At 44.8% G+C, this 21741-nt stretch overlaps 1 protein-coding gene across 3 annotated transcripts in view; it reads left to right on the top strand.

The window, feature by feature from the left end:
• The window catches only part of atp8a2 (ATPase phospholipid transporting 8A2), a 285157-nt gene that overhangs the window by 91670 nt on the left and 171746 nt on the right, over positions 1–21741 (top strand). For all 3 annotated transcript variants that reach the window (XM_007900625.2, XM_042333953.1, XM_042333952.1), the window contains 11 exons: positions 1498–1538; positions 5676–5749; positions 7977–8046; positions 9081–9208; positions 10785–10896; positions 11954–12119; positions 12895–13019; positions 13698–13775; positions 14828–14916; positions 15396–15440; positions 17641–17713. In XM_007900625.2, the coding sequence (XP_007898816.1) occupies positions 1498–1538; positions 5676–5749; positions 7977–8046; positions 9081–9208; positions 10785–10896; positions 11954–12119; positions 12895–13019; positions 13698–13775; positions 14828–14916; positions 15396–15440; positions 17641–17713 (1001 nt within the window). The remainder of the gene's footprint in view (positions 1–1497; positions 1539–5675; positions 5750–7976; positions 8047–9080; positions 9209–10784; positions 10897–11953; positions 12120–12894; positions 13020–13697; positions 13776–14827; positions 14917–15395; positions 15441–17640; positions 17714–21741) is intronic.

The raw sequence follows: 21741 nt of genomic DNA, 5'->3' as shown, positions 1-21741 counted from the left end.
TCCATCCCCAGTACAGATGATGCATTTTGGAGCAAACGGAATCATAGAAGACGATAGAAATTTACAGAGTGGAAGGAGGCCATTTGACCCATCTTGCCTGTGCTGGCCGTCTGAACAAACCATCTGTTTAGCCCCATTCACCTAGCTTTTCCCCACAGCCTTTTTATATTTTCCCCCTTTTCAGATGTTTATCAAATTTGCGCTTAAAAGACAATGTTGAAGCGGTCACAGTGGAAAGTGATATTAATGTGGTTACACATTAAGCTCACTTTATATAGTAATTTATATAGCTGTGGTTATATATTGTTTTCTTGTGGAGTTCTGTAGCTCAATGGTTAGAGCACTCGCCTCGCAACGAGAGACCTGGGTTCCATTCCCATCTGGGTGAAATGTTGGGCAAGTTTTCTTACTCCACACTCCTCTGTTTACGTAGCAGTAAGTAAAACCCGGTTGTTAGCCGATTGGCGGATCGCTTCCCAGGGGGTAATAATACCTTCAAAAACAATAATAAATTGGTCACTTCAACGATTGTTTGTGGTTCACTGCTGTGCGCAATTGGCTCCCACGTTTCGCCCACAACGTACACAATCAATTCACTTTACCGTATATTATATGAAGTGCTTTGAGACATCTCGAAGATGTGATAAGGCGCTATATCAAATGCAAGGATTATTATTATTACACAAATGAAGCCTTAGATACCCAACTGACCAAAAAATATTTGCACACTTATATCATAGACAGAATCATGAGCAAAAAAAATCCAGTATGATGATTAGTTTATGCTGTAAATGTACCCTGTTGAATAATCATAGGTGTAAAATGAACTATAAGTAACCTGAGCATAGTGCCCACATTATGTGCTTAGTGATTTAGCAACTACGTCCCTAACCTCTGGAAGTCTCTCTCTCTCTCTACCCCTCCATTTCACCCCCTCTCTTATCTGTCCTTAAATCCTACCTTAAGACCTGCTATTTTCCCCACTGCCTATGGTTTCTCCCCCCCCGTCCTCCTTATCCGGTATCCAATCCCATCTTTCTGAAGGACTCAGACATCATCCTATGTCAAATGCACTGTAATGCACTATATAAATGCAAGATCACAGGTTTGGTCTGGATGAAGAAGGTCCTTCTGCCCAAATAAGCTCATCCCTCCAGAACACAGACCCGATTATCCCCCTATTACAGCATCAAGCTGCTTTTTATGTAAGTCCAGTGCCCTGGCCTCTACCACCTTTCCTGGCAACCTGTCTCGATTACTCTCTGTGTAAAGAAAATCTTCCTGGTATCTGTCCTGAAATTGCCCTTTACAACTCTAAACCTGTGTCCTCTTGTTCTCCTCTTATGACAAATCCTAAAGTGTTGATCTGGGTTTATTTTTCAATCCCATATAAAATTGTGTTTCACCTCTATGAGGTCCCCTCTGTGCAGATGGTCAGCCAGTTGCAAGTATTCTGTGTCACAGGTGCTTTTACTAAAACAACTCTTTTCTTTGCAGTTTTAAGAAATGGCAAGTGGCAGACCATTATTTGGAAAGAGGTACGTGATGTGATGCTGGAGATGCAAGGTGCCTGATTCTTGGGTTCCTGCAATCATTGAAAACAATACAATTTATATTTATATAGCACCTTTCATGTTGGGAGTATAGCTCAAAGCACTTTACATAGCTGAATGGGCACCTGAGCTGGAGTGAGGGGTTTGGGGAGCTGAAGAGGGTGGGTGAGGACACAGCTGTAGAGTTCTGAACAGTCTGCAGTGTAGGTAGGAGCTATTGATTCGAGTGAGCAGTGTGTTGGAACAGTCGAACCTGACCGTGAAGAAAGCATTAATGAGGTTCTCAGCAGCCCAAGGGGAGAGGCAGTCCCGAAGTCTGGCAAACAAAATAAAATGAAGACTATTTGGACCATTTATAAATACCTGAGTTTAGTGATTGCACAGAAATGTGTTTTGCTGCCTCACTGATCATTGATGTGCACAATTGTGCTGCTGCGATTGCCCACAAATACCTAGTTGTGTCACTTCATAGTGTATTATGTGAAGCGCTTTGGGATGTCCTCCTAACAGGAAAGGAGCCATACCAAATGCAAGGATTATTTTTAGCAGTGAGAGAGATTTAAATGTGGCCTTGCTCTATTCCCTCTAGAATTTGTTTCCTCAAATGGATCGGGTGAATTGCATTTTCTCGTTCATTACATTCTATTCTAAATGTAAGAGCAATCGTTTTATCGATCTGCAGGAAATTAAACTTGGTGAAAGCTTAACCTGTTTGGCTGAATTCTGCTCTCCTTGTCAACCGGTCATAGTTTGCATGTGATTCTAATCCCTTGGGCGGATTGGAGATACTTTAATGCACACACTGAATGTTCGGCATTCTGTTTTGAGGGGAGGAATTGTTTAGTCGGTATGTTGTCAACACAGTTACTGGCGTAACCATGCTCCAGAAAGATGTAGTCATATGGTCTAGGTGGCCCTCCAATGCAATGTGGGGGTGGGGGCTTCTTTGTTAGAGATGCTGTCTTTCAGATGAGTTGTTAAACTGAGGACCCATCTGGCTGTTCAGGTGGTTGGTAAGGATCCAGTGGTACTGTTCAAAGAGGGAATTGTATTTCTACCAATGTCTTGGCCAACAAGCCTCCAAATAAATTTGTCATTCACATTATGGCTGTTCGTAGGACATTCCTGTGTGCAAATCGGCTGCCACATTCGCCCACAAAATACACAGTAATTTGCATTATATCCTATGAAGGGTTCTGAGATGTCCTCCTGACCTGAAAGGTGCTTTATCAAATGCAAGGATTATTGTTTTATTATCTATTTATTTCAAAATAAAGGTTTAACAGAGTAATGTACCGTCTTACTCAGCTTGGACCAACACTTTGAAAATGGTGGAAGGGCAGGGTGGCTGAAGTGACGTATTCCTGTTTGAGGAGTTGCCATTTTGTGTATAGTATATTCTTAATGGTACATTCTTTTATATATTTTAAAAGGCAGCTTCAGTGTTTAAATCTGATTGGGAACATTGCCCTTTTCTCATATTATTACAAGTGCAATATCCAGTTCTTTTCTCCAGGCTCAGTTAGCATCACTCAGTATAAGTTGCACAGTGGGCTGAGAGGAGGGCAGTTATTTCATCTAATTGAATTTTGAGCCCATCTACTCTCGAACAAGATGATACAAAGTGCTGCATGATAGTAATTTACTAACCCATCGATTTAGCTGTAAGACTGTATTGTTCCCCTCAGTGTAAAGAGCAGATGCAAGAAGATTATCTTAAAATTCAAGATTATGTGGAAGTTTGGACCATATCTAGATTCATTCTCAATTTGGATGACATTTTTCCACGGTTCACAAGATCACAAGACAGAATCAGATGAAAAAGGCCAATCAGCCTATAGTCTTCTCATTACAGCAGCAAGCAGTTTCTTAAATGAACCCTGCGTCCTGGCCTCAACCAACTTTCCTGGTAACCTGTCCAGTTGTAAGTTGCTCTCTGGGTAAAGAAAAACTTGTGTCTGTCGTAAACTTGCACTTTTTAACCCTGAACTTCTAGTTCTGCTGCTTAGTGTTTGAAAGTAATAGTCTGAGTTCACTTTCCCAATCCCACTTAAAATCTTATATACAAGTCCTCTATAAGGTTCTGCTTAATCCTGTCCAGAATGTCTCTTTTCACGACCAAAGAGCCCTTGCCTTTTCAATGATTGATTCTACCTCCTTCCTCGAACACTGTGGATCATCCTAGTTGCTCTCCTATACACTGCTTCTAAGGCCTGGGAAATCTCCTTATGTTAGGTGACCAGAATTGTGCACAGTACAGTACTCTAGGTGTAGGTTGATCAAAGCACTGTACAGCTTGAGCATGACTTCTGGGGAGCTGAACTCAATTAATTTGGCAATATAGCCCAGGATCCTGTTTAACTTTTTTGCCTCGCATTGTTTTAACATGATGGTCAATGAGTCAACTTGCATCCTTGGATCTCCTTTAGCTTTCTTCATGACAAGAGATAAAGAGGCGACTAGTAATTGGCCAACCATTGTGGTTGAACAGCTAGATGGGTCCTCAGTTTAAAACTCATCTGAAAGACAGGTGAATTTGCATTATAGAGAAGGAGGACTGTACTCTTCTTTGTACTGAGACTATGATTTCAGGTCGTTAATGTGTACAGGAACAGGAAGATTGCCAATACAGACCCATGTGGCATTATGCTTAGCTCCTTATCCATAACTTCTGCTTCATTCCTGTAGCTCAGTGGTTAGAGCACTCGCCTTGCAAGCGAGAGACCGGGGTTTGATTCCCGTCAGGGCGAAAGCTTGGGCAAGTTTCCTTACTCCACATGCCTGATAATAATCCCTCAAGAAAAATAAATAAATAAATAATAATTTGGTCACTCAATCCACGACAGTTTGTGGGACCCTGCTGTGCGCAATTGGTTGCTGCGTTTCGCCCACAAATATACAGTCAATTCACTTTTACAGTATATTCTGTGAAGCGCTCTGAGACATCTAGAAGGCGTGAAAAGCGCTATGTCAAATGCAAGGATTATTATTATTACTCCCTGAAGCCAATTACAAATCCATGTCCATGATTACTCATTGGATTCGGTTTGTGAAGGAGTCTGTCAAGTGGTACTTTGTCAAATGCTGTCAGGAAGTCTAGGCACACTATGTCATATGGCTTCCCACCATCAATTTAGGATGCCATCTCCTCAGACAAAATCTACCTCTTCTGAATACTGCATTCACAAGGATATTTTTATATCATGGTTCATTTTGTTTCGGATTGCCTCCATCAGCTTTTAAATTATTGAGGTCAGGCTAATGGGTCTATTGTTGCCAAGTATATCATCTTACCTTAATGTAAGAACCACACATTTCCTTACTTCCACTCTGTTGGAACTACACCAAGTGGTGATTGATTCTCTTGTAATGTCTGTCAGTGCTACACAAATCTCCTGCCTTGTCTCCCTCAGGACCCTCAGGTACAGTTCATCCATCCTGGGGATTTTCAGCCATTTGAGCCTGGCCAGGACCTCAGTCTCACATATGTTAAAATATTTGGAGCTCAAGCAATGTTTGCTGGATGTTGGACTGAATGTTTTTAGCGACTTCCCTGAAAAAGCAACTTATAAATTAAGACTGAATTGAAGAACCTTCCAAAATTTTGCCTGATCTTAAATTTTAAGACATTAAATAGTTTGGGAGAATCAGTAGCATAGGCAATTTAAAATAATCCCTACTTCACTCAAAGAGTTCCTATTCTAATCCACTCCCCGGACGCGTTGAGTGTAGAGCGGATCCAACCCTCTGAGCGTAGAGTTGGGCCAGTCCTGTTGTCTGTAGTTAAAAAGATGTACCGTGATATCAAAAAAATGGTTCAACAATCTTAATGGGCTGAATCGCTTAATTTTATAGAACCATTTTACTCTGGTGAGAGGCCTAGATTTAATCCAGATAGAATTTTCACGCTACAAAATGAATCAGGATAAGATTCACAAGGACAAACCTCATTCTAAGGACGAAAACTCAGAACTAACAAAGTAAAGGCCAAATTGAGGCCTATCAACAATGATCCCCTTGAGCGGTGTTGATTTGCTCATTCTCTTGCCAGAATTGCTGCTGATTATACTTTGCTGTGTGTTGATTTCTATCCATGCTGTTCTTATACTCATCCTCTTGTAGGTGGCGGTGGGAGATATTGTGAAGGTCACCAATGGACAGCATCTCCCAGCTGATATGATCGTTATCTCCTCCAGGTCAGACATTCCGTGTGGGGGTGTTTGGTTGCTCTTTGTGGTGAATGAAATATTTAACCTTTATACTCCCATACTTGCTTTAATACACCCTGTGTTTCTTTAATGTGGGTGACTTAAAACTTGGGTTTACTGCGCTGTGAGACGCTGTGAAGGGCACTATATAAATGTAATTAATTGTTGTACTGTGGACAAGTTGGAGGTTACTGAGGTGGTTGACCTCACCGAAACGAAAGTGTCGATTTTGTTGAATGCTGGAATAAGCTGAAGTTCCACTTTTACTGCAGAGTATCTCAGAAAATGTGTTTGTGAGGGATTTTTTTTCAAAAGGAAATATGCTCTTAATTTAGACGTTAACATGTTCAGCTGGTGGTTCTAGCTGTGGGAAACCCTACCAGACAGTGTTCTCAACGGAAAGCTGGTTAAACTCCAGGAGTATCCCAACACATATTCCAGAGATCCTTAATCCGCTCGACTAGCACCGGCCTCTTGCTCGTCCCTCGCACCCTCTGCCCCACCATCGGAGGTTGCGCTTTCAGCTACTACACTTCAAAACTCTGGAACACTCTCCCTCAATCCCTCCGCCTTGCCCCCTCTCTTCCCTCTTTCAAGTTCCACCTGGAAACTTTCGACCGTGCTTTCAGCTCCCTCCCCCCGGCTCAGAGTCAGGCTCTGCCACTGTTAAGCGCTCTGAGACATTACCCTGGGTGGAGGGCGCTATATAAGTGCAAGTTGTTGTTGTTGCAGTCATTAACGAGCATCGAGAGAATCTGAAAGCGAAGTGATAGAATTACAAACATTGTGATTATTCATATACAATCAGATAACATATTGGAACAGATATGTTATCTGATCCCTGTTATTTCTGTTATCTGATAACATATCTGACAACAACAACAACAACAAGATTCCATTTATAAAGCGCCTTTCACGTCAGGAGGACGTCCCAAGGCGCTGCACAGTTGGGTCATGACCCGAGCAGGGGGGAAATGGTCAGGGTGAGGGGAGGGAAGGGAGGGAGCGAGGAGGGGGGAAATGGTCAGGGTGAGGGGAGGGAAGGGAGGGAGCGAGGAGGGGGAAGAGAGTCGAGAGGGGAGCTGAAGGCTCGGTCAAAGAGAAAGGTTTTGAGACCGGCCTTGAAGGAGGAAAGGGAGGAAGCAAGTCGAAGGCACTGGGGGATGGAGTTCCAGAGCCTCTGTTATCTGTCTACAACTTCTTTCATGGGAAAGGTGGGGGGGAAGAGGAGAGAAAACAGTTGTGTTATCTGAACACCAGTGCCTTGGGGTGTCCTCCTAGTGCCTTGGAACTCCTCCCGATGTGAAAGGCGCTATAAAAAATGTAATTTTGTGTTGTATTTGTGTGGATACACCAGAGGCTTTAATGTGCCAAACGGCCTTTTCTCATTTCTGATGCACTGAACATCTGCTGAAAATAATCATAGGAATTTCCAGTGTATTCTGCCTACATTCCCTTTCATGGGAAAAGTGGAGGAGTTGGGGTGAGGAGAGAGAAAAACAATGAATAGAAGCCTCCAGTCTAGTGGCAGTAATGTATGTGCTTGTCTCATCATGTGGAGGGAGGGAGACGGAGATGTCAGGGATTCTTCCCGCTCATCACTTGTTAACCCTGCAAGCCAAAGGCCTAATGGAAAGGAGAGGTGGTTCCAACTGGACGAGCTGTGTAACAACCCGCCAGACAGATGATTAACCTCCAGCAGTATCCCACACATATTCTAGAGATCCCTAAACCTTGGCTCTTGCCAAAAACTGTGCCTAATATTCTCCAGAATTCGGTAAGCAGGGTGTGTCCTTCCAGGCTGAGGGCACACATTCCATTCTAGACAAAGGTATTTTCATGTACAGGTGGTAGATATACATGGGCCTCGCCCCCTCCCTTGCCTATTTCAAGACCCATCTCAAGACCCTCCTCTTTGACCGTGCCTTCGGTCACTCTCCTTGTAATTTTGTTGTTGTTGTTGGAGATGTATATGGAAATCTGGCTTGGATACTCTTACACTTGGTGATGGGTTTCCATTATATGTCCCAGGGATTCAAAACAAATCTCAGTTTAACCGTTGAGTTTTCCTAAGAGAGCATGAGATCAACCCAAAGTTTTGTCATGGATTCATGTTGTGTTGTTTAGTCACTCATTTTGTAGGTTGTGGTTCTGTGATGGGCAGCTTTTGACCAGCAGGAAACCTGATATAAAATGCTCCTTTTGTACTTCTCAGTGAGCCGTTCGGAATGTGCTACATTGAAACCTCAAACCTGGATGGAGAAACAAATCTCAAAGTACGACAGGTAAACCCAGCTCAGTTTTCATTGATATTTGGGGTTGAATTGGGGATCTGCAAGAGTTCAGAACTATTCAATCCTAATGTCAACTAGATGTATCATGCTGTACCATGGGATCTCCGCTCAAAGCATTGGAATGCTTTCTCCACTCTGGCTGTTTTCAGGGACTTCCTGTGTTAAAACTGCTCTTGAAAACTCCCAGCGATCGCACTCCGAGGGACAATTTGCTTGGGGTTCACAAGATCACAAGAGATTTAAGGAAGTGGAAAAAGCTATTAGACCCAACAAGTCCTTCCCTATTTTCTCTAGTTTTTCAGTCTCGATTCCGCATACTAGACTCCTCGCCCTATCATTAAATACAGAAATGGTTGGCTATTTAACATGTTTACACCAACTGTTTCAGCAAGCTTCTCGATATCTTATTCAGCAAATCTATAGTCCTTTGGGGGTGATGTGATATGGGACATTTGCCATATCATTCACCCCAAATCCGGCTACAATAGCTATTGAGCTTGCTGGCACCTATAATTGTGCCACTGCACAGATCCCAGCCTTTTGGAGGCTGTTTGGAGAATGCTGGCTTAAATTGACTTTTAAAGTGTTACAGGGAAGCAATCCCACTAACCAATTGGGCCTTGCACTGGGATTCATCTTTGACTGTAATCCCAGTGCACAACTCGGGTCCAAAAACTGATTGTCCAGCGCCTTGGGGTGTCCTCCCGACGTAAAAAGCGCTATACAGATGTAATTTTTGTTTGTTTGTTTACCTAGCAGTAAAGGAAGGAACTCAGTTATTAGCTTTCTGGGGGTAATAATACCATCAAAAAAAATAATACTAAAATAATAATTTGGTCACTCAACCCATGACTGTTTGTGGGACATTGTTGTGTGCAATTGGCTGCCGCATTTCGCCCACAGAATATGAGACGTCAACGACATGATAAGGTGCTCTATCAAATGCAAAGCTTATTTTATATTATTATTGTACCACAAAAGGGAAGAGGACTTGGTGGGCATTGTTCCCCCTTCTGTTATTTCAGGGTTTGGCCAGCACCATCGGTTTACAGAGCACGGCGGATTTGGTGAAGATGTCCGGGCATTTGGAATGCGAAGGACCGAACCGTCATGTCTACGACTTCAGCGGCAACCTTCGACTCCGGGGAAACAGGCAAGTCAACATGAAATGTCAACCTTTATTTTACCTAGTGATCTCACTGGCCTCGTTGGTTTGTTCCCTTCCTGAGGCAAAAGGAAAAATGCTGTCTCCAAAATTCTGCGGGTCACCCTTTTGATCCTCGCCCACATGAGCAGTTCAAGGAGCGTGTCCATGACTGGATGGTGCGTTTTACACACTCTGGTTAAGGTTGGGAACAACACTTGCTTGTTGGCGGGGAGGGTGGTTGAAGCCAGGATGCTGGACTCATTTAAAACACAACTCAACGCTGCAATAGGAGGTCGGTATGGTAGGTGTTCTGGAAGGATGGGATCGGCTGGGCCGAAAAGGGCCTACTTGATCCAGATTAATTTTGTATTTCTGTGAATACGTATCCTCCCTTTTAGTGACTGAGCATCTGCATGCACCGTGGTTCATTCTGTTTGCAAAACCTGTGTCGCCAGGTACAGTGGGGTTTGTTGTAATGCACGCAAGGAAGCTGCCAGTTTTGGGTTGTGTTTAAAAGCCTCTTGTGAAATCGAATGAGTCATACCAGCTCACCCTCTGGCTGCCAAACACCTGAGCAATCTATTGCATTTAATATAATGCCTTTTCATATCTAGAATATTATAATATTCCATTATATATTACATAATATTGTAATGTATTATAGCAATGTCCCCACGCATGCCCAGCAAGCAGGATGTGAAATCAGGGGTGACCTAATAACCCAGAAGTCGGCCCCTTTTACCCCGTTCATGTTATAAAGTAGTCGGTAGTATAATGAAGCGTGTTTAAGCACCACAAGATGCTACCCTGCATGATGGGCGCTATATAAATGCAAATTATTGTAAACACACATTGTTGTGTTGTTCAGGTTCTGCACTGTATACTTTTGTATACTAAACTTATTTTGAAAGTTTACTAAATTCAACTGGTCCTATTTTTATTACAGTCCATTGAAACGCAGAACTCTTTTTAACAATTTAAAAAAACCTTAAGATCTGGAATCCCAATCCGCACTTACGTGTTAATGACATTTCGTTGATCGTTGTTTCTATTGCATCACCTCTGAGAGACCGCAGACTGTCGCTCAGATCAGGAACTGTGCGGAGCATGCGTGGAATCTGCAATCCCTAACCTGCTTGTGATGCTCCATTTGTCTGCTAGTCACTGTCTGGCAGAGCATGAGTGCTCACGTGACCACAACAACAACAAATTACATTTGTATAACGCCTTTCACGTCGGGACAAAGTCACAAGGCGCTGGGCAATCAGGATTTTTTTTGGATCAGGGAGGGTGAAGGGCAGAGAGGGTAGTGGTAGGAGGCTGACCGAAAGCGCAGTCAAAGGATGGTCTTGAGATTAGCTTTGAAGGAGGCAAGGGAGGGAGTGAGGCAAAGGGACTGTGGGATGGAGTTCCAAAGGGTGGAGGCAGAGAAGCTGAAGGCTCGACCCCTGATGGTGAGGTGGGCTGTTTGGGTGCCACAATTGTTCAGGACCTTGAAACTTATATTGATATCCAGGTTAAATGGATTCACAGTTGAGGCTCAGATTGTAACCTCTGTATACTTATCTTTGCTCTGCTGCAGTCCTGTCGGTATAGGACCTGACCAGATCTTGCTGAGAGGAGCTCAACTAAGGAACACGCAGTGGATTTTCGGCATGGTGGTCTACACTGGGCACGACACAAAGCTAATGCAGGTTATTACATAGCATTTTTGTTTGCTGTTATTTCAGCAGCTGCACCCTAGCCCTGCATTGTTTACAGTAGGATACAATTTACATTTATGTAGCGCCTTTCACATCGGGATAATGCCTTTCACGCAGCTCATTGAATCCCCGATATTTGCACAGCAAAGTCCCACAAACAGCCATGAAGTGAATGACTAATTTTATCAGGGGCTGGTTGGCCGGGGGAAAACTCCATTCTCTTTCGGAATAACGCCATGAGATATTTAACGTCCATCTGAACAGGCAGTAAGGTGCTTGGTTGAACATCTCATTCAAGAGCTCCCCCAGCATTTGCGTTGGGAGTATCAGCCTAGACTAGGAACTCAGAGAGTCCCATGGTATCAACACGATGCATCTTCTAGTGTCGTACCCATCATTTGCAGCATGGTGAGATCCTGATCTTTGTTGTACAAGAGGCCAGGTCATTGTCTCCATTCTGGGCTGCGGACACTCATCACTGGCTTCCTATCAACAACAACTTGTATTTTATAGCTGGGTACCTATCACAGGGGCTGACTGAGCTCAAAGTTGATTTGTGCAGTTACATGTAGGAAAAAGTTGTTGACATTTGTATATTGCACAGAATTGCATTTCACTTTGCAAAATAATAATAAATATTTTTGAAAATGTGTTGCTGATAGAATGTGAATTTCCAAACTGGATCTCCAGCTTGTGACTTAATCTTACTACTGCTAATAATATTAATAATCCTTGTGCACAGAGCTCCACGAATCAGCCAATTAACTTTTAACAATAATAATCCTTGCATTCCATTTAGCGCCTCATCACGTCCACGAGACGTCTCAAAGCGCTTCACAGAATATACTATGAAGTAAATGGACTGTATATTTTGTGGGTGAAACTTGGCAGCCAATTGCGCACAGTAATGTCCCACAAACAGTCGTGGATTGAGCGACCAAATCATTATTATTATTTTTGAAGGGAGGTTATCTTTGGAGGTATTTTCTGAATTTGCTTCCAAAAACTTGACAAATCATAATGTGTGGTGTTTTCTCTTGATATGCAGAATTCTACCAAGGCCCCTTTGAAGAGATCCAATGTCGAGAGGGTCACAAATGTGCAGATCTTGGTTCTTTTCTGTTTCCTGCTTGTCATGTCTCTGATCAGTGCTGTGGGAGCTGAGATTTGGAACAAGAAGCATGGCACTTCTGACTGGTACATGAACTTAACCGGTAAGGATTGTTCATGTCCTGCAAACGCAACTCTAGCTTCTAGCGAGGGAAGGTGAACAAGTTTAGATTGAATTACTTTATATGTAGTGTTATGAAATATGTGGAATAGGAGGTAATTGGAGCCAATAAATTTAGCTAGATAGTTGGTGAATAAATCTCTTGACGGACATGAGAGATAATAATATGGAGTAATTTGTTTTTAATATTGTTAGCTGTCAAACGTACCGCAATGTCCTTTCCTGGTCCTGTCCATTCGTATGTTAGAGTGATTACAATTCTCTGCATTCAGTAGTTTATCTTGAGTGAGAAAGAACACAATATTTTGCTCTTCACTGTTCACAAAGGAACATAGGAACAGGAGGAGGCCACTCAGCCCAACAAGCCTTTTCCACCCCAGTTTATTAGAACTTGACAAATCTGTTTGTCCAATGCCATCCCTGCAGAACATGCTCATGGAGAGTGGAGGGAAGGAGAGTAGAGGGAGGGAGAGTGGAGGGAGTAAGAGTGGAGGGAAGGAGAATGGAGGGAGGGAGAATGGAGGGAGAGAGAGATGGAAAGTGGATGGAGGAAGAGAGGGAAAGCGGAGGGAGAGAGTGGAGGGAGTGAGAATGGAGGGAGGGAAGAGGGAACCTGGAGGAAGAGAGGTAGGGAGGAGAGGTAGGAATAAATTAACAGTTCTGTCTGGTACATTACTGCAAAAGCTAACAACACCTGTACCATCATTGTAACATAACGTGCGTTGGCTTAATTCAGATCTCTTTGTTTTTCTCCCCAGATAATCTTGCTAATTTTGGATACAATCTGCTTACCTTCATCATTCTGTATAACAACCTCATTCCCATCAGCCTGCTGGTAACACTGGAAGTTGTCAAGTTCATCCAAGCTCTCTACATCAACTGGGTGTGTGTTTCTAACAACAGTTACTTTGTTGGTGCTTTAGCAATCGTGTTTCTGTAAATCTCAACACATTGGAAGTAAAAGAAAGGAAGTACTATTAAAATTTATGACAACAACAATTTGCGCCTATCGAACCTTTTATATAGGAGAATGTGCTTTACAGAGACGGAATGGGAGCCTGAGTAGGGTGGGAGGTGGGCATGAGGTGACCAATGGGTAAACATGAAATAAACATTTTTTTCACTTAGGTGAGAGATCCATTACCTTATCCTTACCATAACCTTAAAATTAGACCTAAATCGGGAAAATGAGAGTCCAGAAAAAAATCTTTACCCAGATGGTGTGGGAATAAGGTGTCGGAAAGGGACGGGGTAGGAAAGTCTTCAGGTGTGGTTTAAAGATAAGCAAAGAGGGGGCAAGATGGAGGGATTGAGGTAGGGTATTCCAGAGAAAACAATATACATCTTCAGGCATGGAACAGAGATGCCCCTTTTCAGGATGGTTCAGTGCTGAATTATTAATTTTTTTGGATACTCTTAAGCATGGAGGTGGGTTTCTGCATGCATCAGATACTTGGCTGAACAAAGAAAATTGCAAGTCTGGTAAAGAAAACCCTTGCTTTACTGTGAGAGGCCTGAGCTGGAGGTGCTTGTCTCATTTGTTCCCTGATCTTTTGTGTAGGATGTTGATATGTACCACGCGGAAAGTGACACGCCAGCAATGGCCAGGACCTCCAATCTGAATGAAGAGCTTGGCCAGGTGGGAGCCTTTGCATTTTTAAATGAATTGTTTTCATTGAATGTTGTTCTTCACAAGAAAAGTCCCGAAACATTGAATGTTTTTTTTCTGTTATTTTTATCGCAGGGAAACAAAGTGCTTTATACAATCATGCCCTGGAGCCGCGTTTTTTTATTGCTTTGCTTTCAAAACTGGAAAACAATTCTTACAATATGTACAGTGGATATTGTTCCCTGTAACAGAGCAAAATAATCCCAAAATAAAATGATGGTGGTGACACGCTACATACATAACACCAGCAAATAAAGTGTTTCAATTGTGGGATCTTTTCCATTCTGCTAAAGGGCGTGGAGAAAATCCCGAATGAAGCTTTTCCCCTTTATCCCAAATCCACAGCATTGGGACAGACTTGATTTGCATGTGCTCAAATAATGTACAACCAAAGGAGAGAACCTTAGATATTTATGTCCCAGCAGGAAGCCATTCGGCCCATTATGTTGTCTCGATGTTTTCTCCTCCAAAAAGCCATCCAGCCTAATCCTATTGCCTTGCTATATCCTCGTGCTCTCTAACACCCTTCCAAACTCTCTTTTGGACACCCCATTTGACTCCACTTTAACAGCTGCTCACGGTAAATGTTTCCATACTGTACTTTCCATGATTCACAGAAGGGAGATTCTCCCAGTTGGTGTCCTGGCCAACAATCCTCCAAATAAAATTGGTCACTCACTCCTTGGCTGTGGGACATTGCTGTGCACATACAGTCACACCACTTTGCAGCATATTCTGTGAAGCGTTTTGAGACGTCTAGACGACATGATAAGGCGCTGTATCTAAAGGTAATGATTGTTATTAAATTCTGACAACCCTATGGAATAAGAAGTTCTTCCGAACCTCTCTTCCCAGGGGGATGTCAGAGAATGGAATGATTTGTCAGGTGCGGCTGTTGCATTTACTGAATTGACCATTTTGAGCATAAAAGACACAGACAGCCCAGAACATTCTCTTATCGTTTCCTTCTGGGTGAAGTGATTTCCACTCGGCTGATAATTCTTTATTCTCCTCTTTGGCAGGTCAAATACCTGTTTTCAGACAAGACAGGAACATTGACGTGCAATGTCATGAGCTTCAAAAAGTGTACAATCGGTGGGATCGCATACGGGTAAGAGAGCGCACTTTTCCAGAAATTAACTGAAATGGAGCAATGCAAGCCAGGAAAGTCCACTGTTTCAACTCCCTGAGTTTGCTGATCTTAACCCAGGCAGACTTTTTTTTGTGGTTTGGGAGGGGAGCTGCAGTTGGCCTCAGCATTCCTTGCGCTAGGGAGGCAGAAGCAGGCCTGGAATCCTGCTCTGGTGTGGGGGTTTCTACTGCTGCTGTCTCTACTCTCATAGCATTGCCGTGGCAAATGTGCTACATGAAATCAGTCTTCAAGTCAAACTAATTATTTTTGCCGACAAAAAACAATGTCTGGTCAAACAGGGTAGGGCTACCTTCATTATTTAACCATGAGAAAGACGTTGAAATGCACCCGTGGATTAAAGGGGAGGCAGTCGAGATCATCTGGTTCTTTTACAGGGTGGTTATCAGCCTTTTATTGCTGCTGAATCTACAATAATGTTCCTGTGCTCTTTCACACAGTCATCACCCAGACTCGGATACAGAACGCTCTTCTGATGATTTGGGGTAAGACATCTTTACAAATAGCTCGCTGGGTCACACTGTTGTTAATTGCATTGTGGGTGCCTTATATTTAAACAGTCTCTAGGGGTTAGACATTATGTGTAGATTACAGTGGGTGTTAGACCTTATGTGTAGATTACAGTGGGTGTTAGAGCTGATGTGTAGGTTATAGTGGGTGTTTGTTTGGGCCAATATATACTAGACTTCTGGTCTACAGAGGGGCTCATACTAGAAGTGAACCCACACTGCACCAGGATACTTTATAATGGGATCTGACTGTGTGTCTGTCTATTGTACATGTAAACAGAATTCCCTGTGTACAAGCAGTTATGGTGTTATGATTTGAAAGCCTCGTCTTGTATCTATCTCCCTGTACTGAGCAAGTTCCTCCTCAGACACGATGACCAGTTTAATGCTGCTCTTGTGAGTTAAATACTTTGAACAGTTGGTAGAGACTGAGTTATTGTTGTGCTGTTATACTCTAGAAATTTCATTTTAACCACCATTTCTATAGTGTTATTGAAGTGTTTCATTGGAAAACCACAATTTCCCCTCAAATGGTTTCTGACTCAAAGGAAACACTTGCAATCACTGGACAGTGTCCAGTGTTTGGACAGTGTCTCACTTGGGAAAGAACACAAGTTCTTTCAGTGGATCAGTATGTTTCCAGCCCAACGAGGAAGGAAGCAGTGCTGGATCTAGTTCTGGGGAATGAAGTGGGGCAAGTGGAGCAGGTTTCAGTAGGAGAGGATCTGGACAACAGTAATCACAACATCATTAGGATTAGCATACTTATGGAAAGGGACAAGGAATAATCAAAGGTGAAGATACTCAACTGGAAGAGGGCTAATTTCAGTGAGTTAAAAAGAGATCTAGCCAAGGTGGACTGGAAAGATTGGCAGGTAAAACAGCTAACGAGCAATGGGAAGCCTTCAAGAAGGAGATAGTTCGGGAACAGAAGAAATACATTCCCACAAAGGGGAAAGGTAGGGCATCCAAACCTCCCTGGATGACTAAGGAAATTGGGGTTGAAATAAAACAGAAAAAGGAGGCTTATGATAAATGTCATGTTCAAAATACAGAAGATAATCAAATAGAATATAGAAAGTACAGAGGAGAACTGAAAAGGAAATAAGAGGGACAAAGAGACTGTATGAGAAAAGATTAACGGGTAACGTAAAAAGGAACCCTAAAGTATTTTATAAGCATATAAAGAATAAAAGGTTAGTCAAAGGTAGGGTGGGTCTTATTAGGGACCAAAGAGGAAATCTTCTTGTGGAGACAAAGAGCATGGCTGACGTACTGAGTGAGTACTTTGCATCCGTCTTCACAAAAGAAGAGGATGCATCTAATGCCACAGTATCAGAGTTGTGGGTAGAGAAATTGGATAAGATAAGAATAAACTGAGAAGAGATACTAAAAAGGTTAATGGTGCTCAAAATAGATAAGTCATCCATTCCGGATGGGATGCATTCTAGGTTACTGAGGGAAGTAGGGGTGGAACTAACGGAGGCTCTGACCACAATCTTTCAATCATCCTGGGACACCGGGGTGGTGCCAGAAGACTGGAGGGTTGCAAATGTTACTCCCCTGTACAAAAAGGAACTGAAGGGTAAACCAGGGAACTACAGGCTAGTCAGCCTAACGTCAGTAGTGGGGAAACTTCTAGAGACTATGATAAATTTTCACTTAGAAAAATATTGGTTAATAAAGGACAGCCAACATGGGTTTGTTAAAGGCAAATTGTGTTTGGGCAAAAGGCAAAACGTGGAGGTGAACCGTTGTCTTTCTGCCAATTACAGAAGGGCACCTTGAGGGTGAGAGGGGCATTAAGAACATAAGAATTTGCTAGGCAAAAGAAGACCAAGGTCCATCCAGTTCACCTTCCAGCATCCTGGCAGTCGCATGCACGTGTCATGTCCCAAACTATATATTGTGTCCCGAGATATTGTTTCCTAACAGAAATCTATCTAATTTGTTCTGGAAACAATCAACACCTTTTGCTTCCACTGACATTGACAGGACAGTTGTAACATAGGAAAAGCACAGGAATAAGAGAAGGTCACACAGCCCTTCGAGTGTTGAGTATAAGTTAGCAACGTGACAAAAAAATGATGGCACTTCTGCTGTTTACTAATGTCTTTTTCTGCCCCTCCCCACCTTCCCCCCTGGGAACCACACACACATTGTTTTTCATTTACAGCCATTTCACTTCCTCCTTTGAGTTGTCTGAATTTGATGATCCAACGTTGCTGGAACACATCCACAATAACCACGTGAGTCTCTGTTCCTTTTCCCTTTGTTCTTCATATCTAACATCTCCCTAATGAAATCAAGTGCGGTGTAATTGCTAATCCAGTCAAAACAGTAGACTCCAGGGGTTTGTCTCATGCAAGAGCAGACTTGGCAGCCTGACTCATCCTCAGGGCTTAGGAGGGAGTGGAATTCTTGCCCCTCAGCTCCTGTTGACCCTGCAAACCAAAGCCCTAATAAATATTATGGTCCAAGTTGGACAAGCAGTGGGATGTTTGCCAGACCGTGCTTTCAATGGCAAGCTCTGCAATTTTAGCTGGTTAAATTCTAGCTTTATCCCAATGCACATGCTGAGGTCCAGCCTGCACCAAGTACTCTCTGGGATTAGATAACCAGGATGTGTCTCCAGAGAGACAGCGAGCATTTCATTCCAGACTCAGGGAAATTCCATGTTTAGGTGAGATGCATGGATCTCTCAGTCTGGTTTGGATGTTCTTAAGCATAGTGATGGGTTTGTGCACGTGTCAGACATCCGCCTGACCAAAATCAAAGATTTGGCTCTGCTGCTGGCAACCAGGAAACGTTAGTTAAAAAGAGGTTCTATTATATACTATTTCTTGTCATCCCACACGGTTGAATGTAAAAGGTTTTGCTTTATTCTAAGATAATTTCCCTTTTTTTTCTCTGTGTTGGTGTAATGTTTTTTTATATACCCTGTGCTCGCGACGTGGTGTCAGGCCTCAGCCTGACCGTTGTTGAGGCTGAGATCAGGTGTAAGCAAACCCATGTTATAACCCCCGCTAGTCTATGTACTTTGAGTTTCTAACCCTAATTGTTCCAGATTGAAAGTTCTGCACCACTCTGGAGGTGGGGTAAAGTCAGCGAGAAGCATACCAGCTATAAATACCAGCTCCTTGTTTAATGTCACATTGCTGCCCTGACATGAACAGCAAATACAGTCTGAAGTGAAAGAGCTGAAAAACTATATTTAAATCTGATCTAATACAACATTGTCATAGAGTAACCCAGTAACCTACGTACATAACTCTGCCAATTCTGGTAACTCAAGCGAACAGTGTTACACCCAGTTCATTTAATAACATAACATTGAGTACCCTCCGTTGCATCATGTGAATAATTACTTTGATATGATTCACTGTCACGTGTTCATGTGGATCCTTGAAAATTAAATTGGTCATTCACTTCATGGCTGTTTGTAGGACATTACTGTTTGCAAATTGGCTGCCAATCTCGCCTATAAAATACACAGCTGTTTGACCCGAGCCGAGACCTCCATGACCCGAGCCCCCTCACCCCCTCCCTCCCTCCTCCCTCCTCTCTACCCCCAAACCCTCCCCCCTCTGCATCTCTCCCGCTCTCTCCTCCTCTCTCTCCGTCCCTCTCACCTTCTATCCCCACTTGACCCTCCCACAACCTCCCTCTGCTCCAGCCTGAGAATCCTCCGCCGGGCTCACCGTGGCACTCGGCGTTGGCTGTCCAGCAGCAGCCACACTGACTGCCCCATTCCCCACCACACTCGCCAGCCACCCCGGACACAGACCCGGGGAGCCAACCTCTCCTCCATTACCCCCATTTCCCCCACCCCTGCCTCACAACCGGGAACCCCCTCCCTCCCCACACACCCTTCTGTGAACCGCTCCATCCACATCGGACTACAAAATGTCCGCTCCCTCTGCAACAAGGCCCTGGTCATCAACGATCTCATCCTTGATGAGAACGTTGATATCATGGCCTTAACGGAAACCTGGCTCACCCCAGGCGACACCTTCCCCCTCACGGAGGCCACACCACCCGGCTACACCTCCCACCACATCCCTCGCCCCAACCGCCGTGGCGGTGGTGTTGCCCTTATCTCAAGGACACCACGTGCCCTATCCTCCTACTCCTCTGGCTCTTTCCCCTCTTTTGAGCACCTCACCCTCTCCCACCCCTCCTTCCTCTCACTTAAAATCCTCCTCCTCTACCGGCCCCCTAAAACCTCTCCCACCTTTATCTCTGATATCTCAACACTTCTCACATCTCTCTGCCTCTGCTCTGATCGCCTCATCATCCTGGGCGACTTTAACCTGCACTTCACCCCCTCCTGCTCAATCTCCTCAGATTTCTCTTCCCTGCTCTCCTCGCTCAACCTCTCCCTCCACATCAACTCCCCCACTCACAGTCACGGCCACCCACTCGACTTGGTGATCACCCGGGGCCTCAGTGTCTCGGATGTCACCATCACCGACAAGGCCATCTCTGACCACCACTTCATCTCCTTCACCACCTCCACCCCCCTCCCCACCTCCACCAGACCCACCACCATCTTCTACCGCCCCTGGAAGAAGTTACCCCCTCAATCCCTAACCGCTGCCTTGGAGTCCTCTGAACTCCTCTCCCTCTGGCCTTCAACCCTCACCGACCCCTCTTCTGCTCTCACCCTCCTCCACAACACCCTCTCCTCCACACTTGACACTCTTGCCCCTATCACCTCCCGTACTGTCTCCTACTCTCGCTCCTCCCCCTGGTTCACCACCCACCTCCGCTCACTGAAGAGCCAGGTGCGGGCCGCTGAACGCACCTGGGTCAAATCTGGCCTAACGGTCCACCGACAAATCTGGCTGGACCTCCTCAAAATCTACCGCTCCACTCTAGCCTCGGCCAAATCGTCCTTCTACTCCAGGATAATCCTGGAGGCGAAGGACAACCCCAGGCTACTGTTCTCTACCACATCCCAACTCCTCCGTCCCCCCCGCCACCCCGCGCAGGTCATCTCCTCCAACCTTCACTGCGAGGAGATGCTGGATTTCCTTGAATCCAAGATCAAGGGAATCCGCTCCGCGGTCACTTCCCCTCCAACATCCACCCACCACCCACCCCTTCCCTCCCACACTCCGACTCCTACCCATCCTCCCCTACACACCTTCGTACCCGTTTCCCCACCCTCTGTCACCAAACTCATCCTATCCCTGAAACCTACCACCTGCTCCCTTGACCCCATCCCCACTCCACTCCTTATCTCCCAGCTCCACCTCCTTGCCCCACATATCACAGACATCGTCAACCTGTCCCTCTCCTCTGGCTCTATTCCCATTCCCTTAAAAACTGCCACCATCACTCCCACCTTAAAAAACCCCTCCCTTGATGCGTCGCAGCTATCAAGCTACCGGCCCATCTCCAACCTCCCCTTCCTATCCAAGGTCCTGGAACGAGTTGTCGCCTCCCAGCTGCGCTCTTTCCTCTCCAACCATTCACTATTCGAACCCCTTCAGTCGGGTTTCCGTGCTGCCCATAGCACAGAAACTGCCCTGGTCAAGGTCACCAATGACATCCTGACCATCTGTGACCAGGGCTCCCTCTGCCTCCTCGTCCTCCTCGACCTATCGGCAGCATTCGATACGGTCGACCACGCTATCCTCCTCCACCGCTTGTCCTCCCACCTCAACCTTCAAGGCCCTGTCCTTGAGTGGTTTAGGTCGTACCTCTCCCACCGTCTTCACTTTGTCTCCACAAATGGTTTTTCCTCCGGCCCCCGCACTGTCTCGTGCGGTGTCCCTCAGGGCTCTGTCCTCGGTCCCCTCCTCTTCACCCTCTATATGCTCCCCTTGGTGACATCATCCGCAGACATGGGGTTAACTTCCACATGTATGCGGATGACACCCAACTCTACCTTTCCTCCTCTACCTTCAACTCCACGACCACCGATGTCCTGACAGCTGCCTGTCCGACATCGAGTCCTGGACGAGAGACAACTTTCTTCAGCTCAACGTGCGAAAACTGAGGCCCTCCTGATTGGCTCACGTCAGCGCCTCCGCACCTCAGGCGCTGACACCATCAGCATCCAAGGCTGCACTCTCCACCTCTCAAAGCCAGTCAGGAACCTCGGGTTCTGTTCGACCCTGAGCTGTCCTTTCTCCCTCATATCCGCGCCACAACTGGCACCGCCTTCCATCACCTCCGGAATATCGCCAGACTACGGCACTACCTCACCCCTCACGCTGCTGAAACTCTGGTCCACGCCTTTATCACCTCAAGGCTGGACTATGGGAAC

The sequence above is a fragment of the Callorhinchus milii genome, unplaced genomic scaffold, assembly GCF_018977255.1.
Source record: "Callorhinchus milii isolate IMCB2004 unplaced genomic scaffold, IMCB_Cmil_1.0 Scaffold4, whole genome shotgun sequence".
NCBI classification, from domain to species: domain Eukaryota; kingdom Metazoa; phylum Chordata; class Chondrichthyes; order Chimaeriformes; family Callorhinchidae; genus Callorhinchus; species Callorhinchus milii.
Note: the sequence above shows the minus strand (reverse complement) of the source record. Positions and strands in the feature narration are given on the sequence as shown.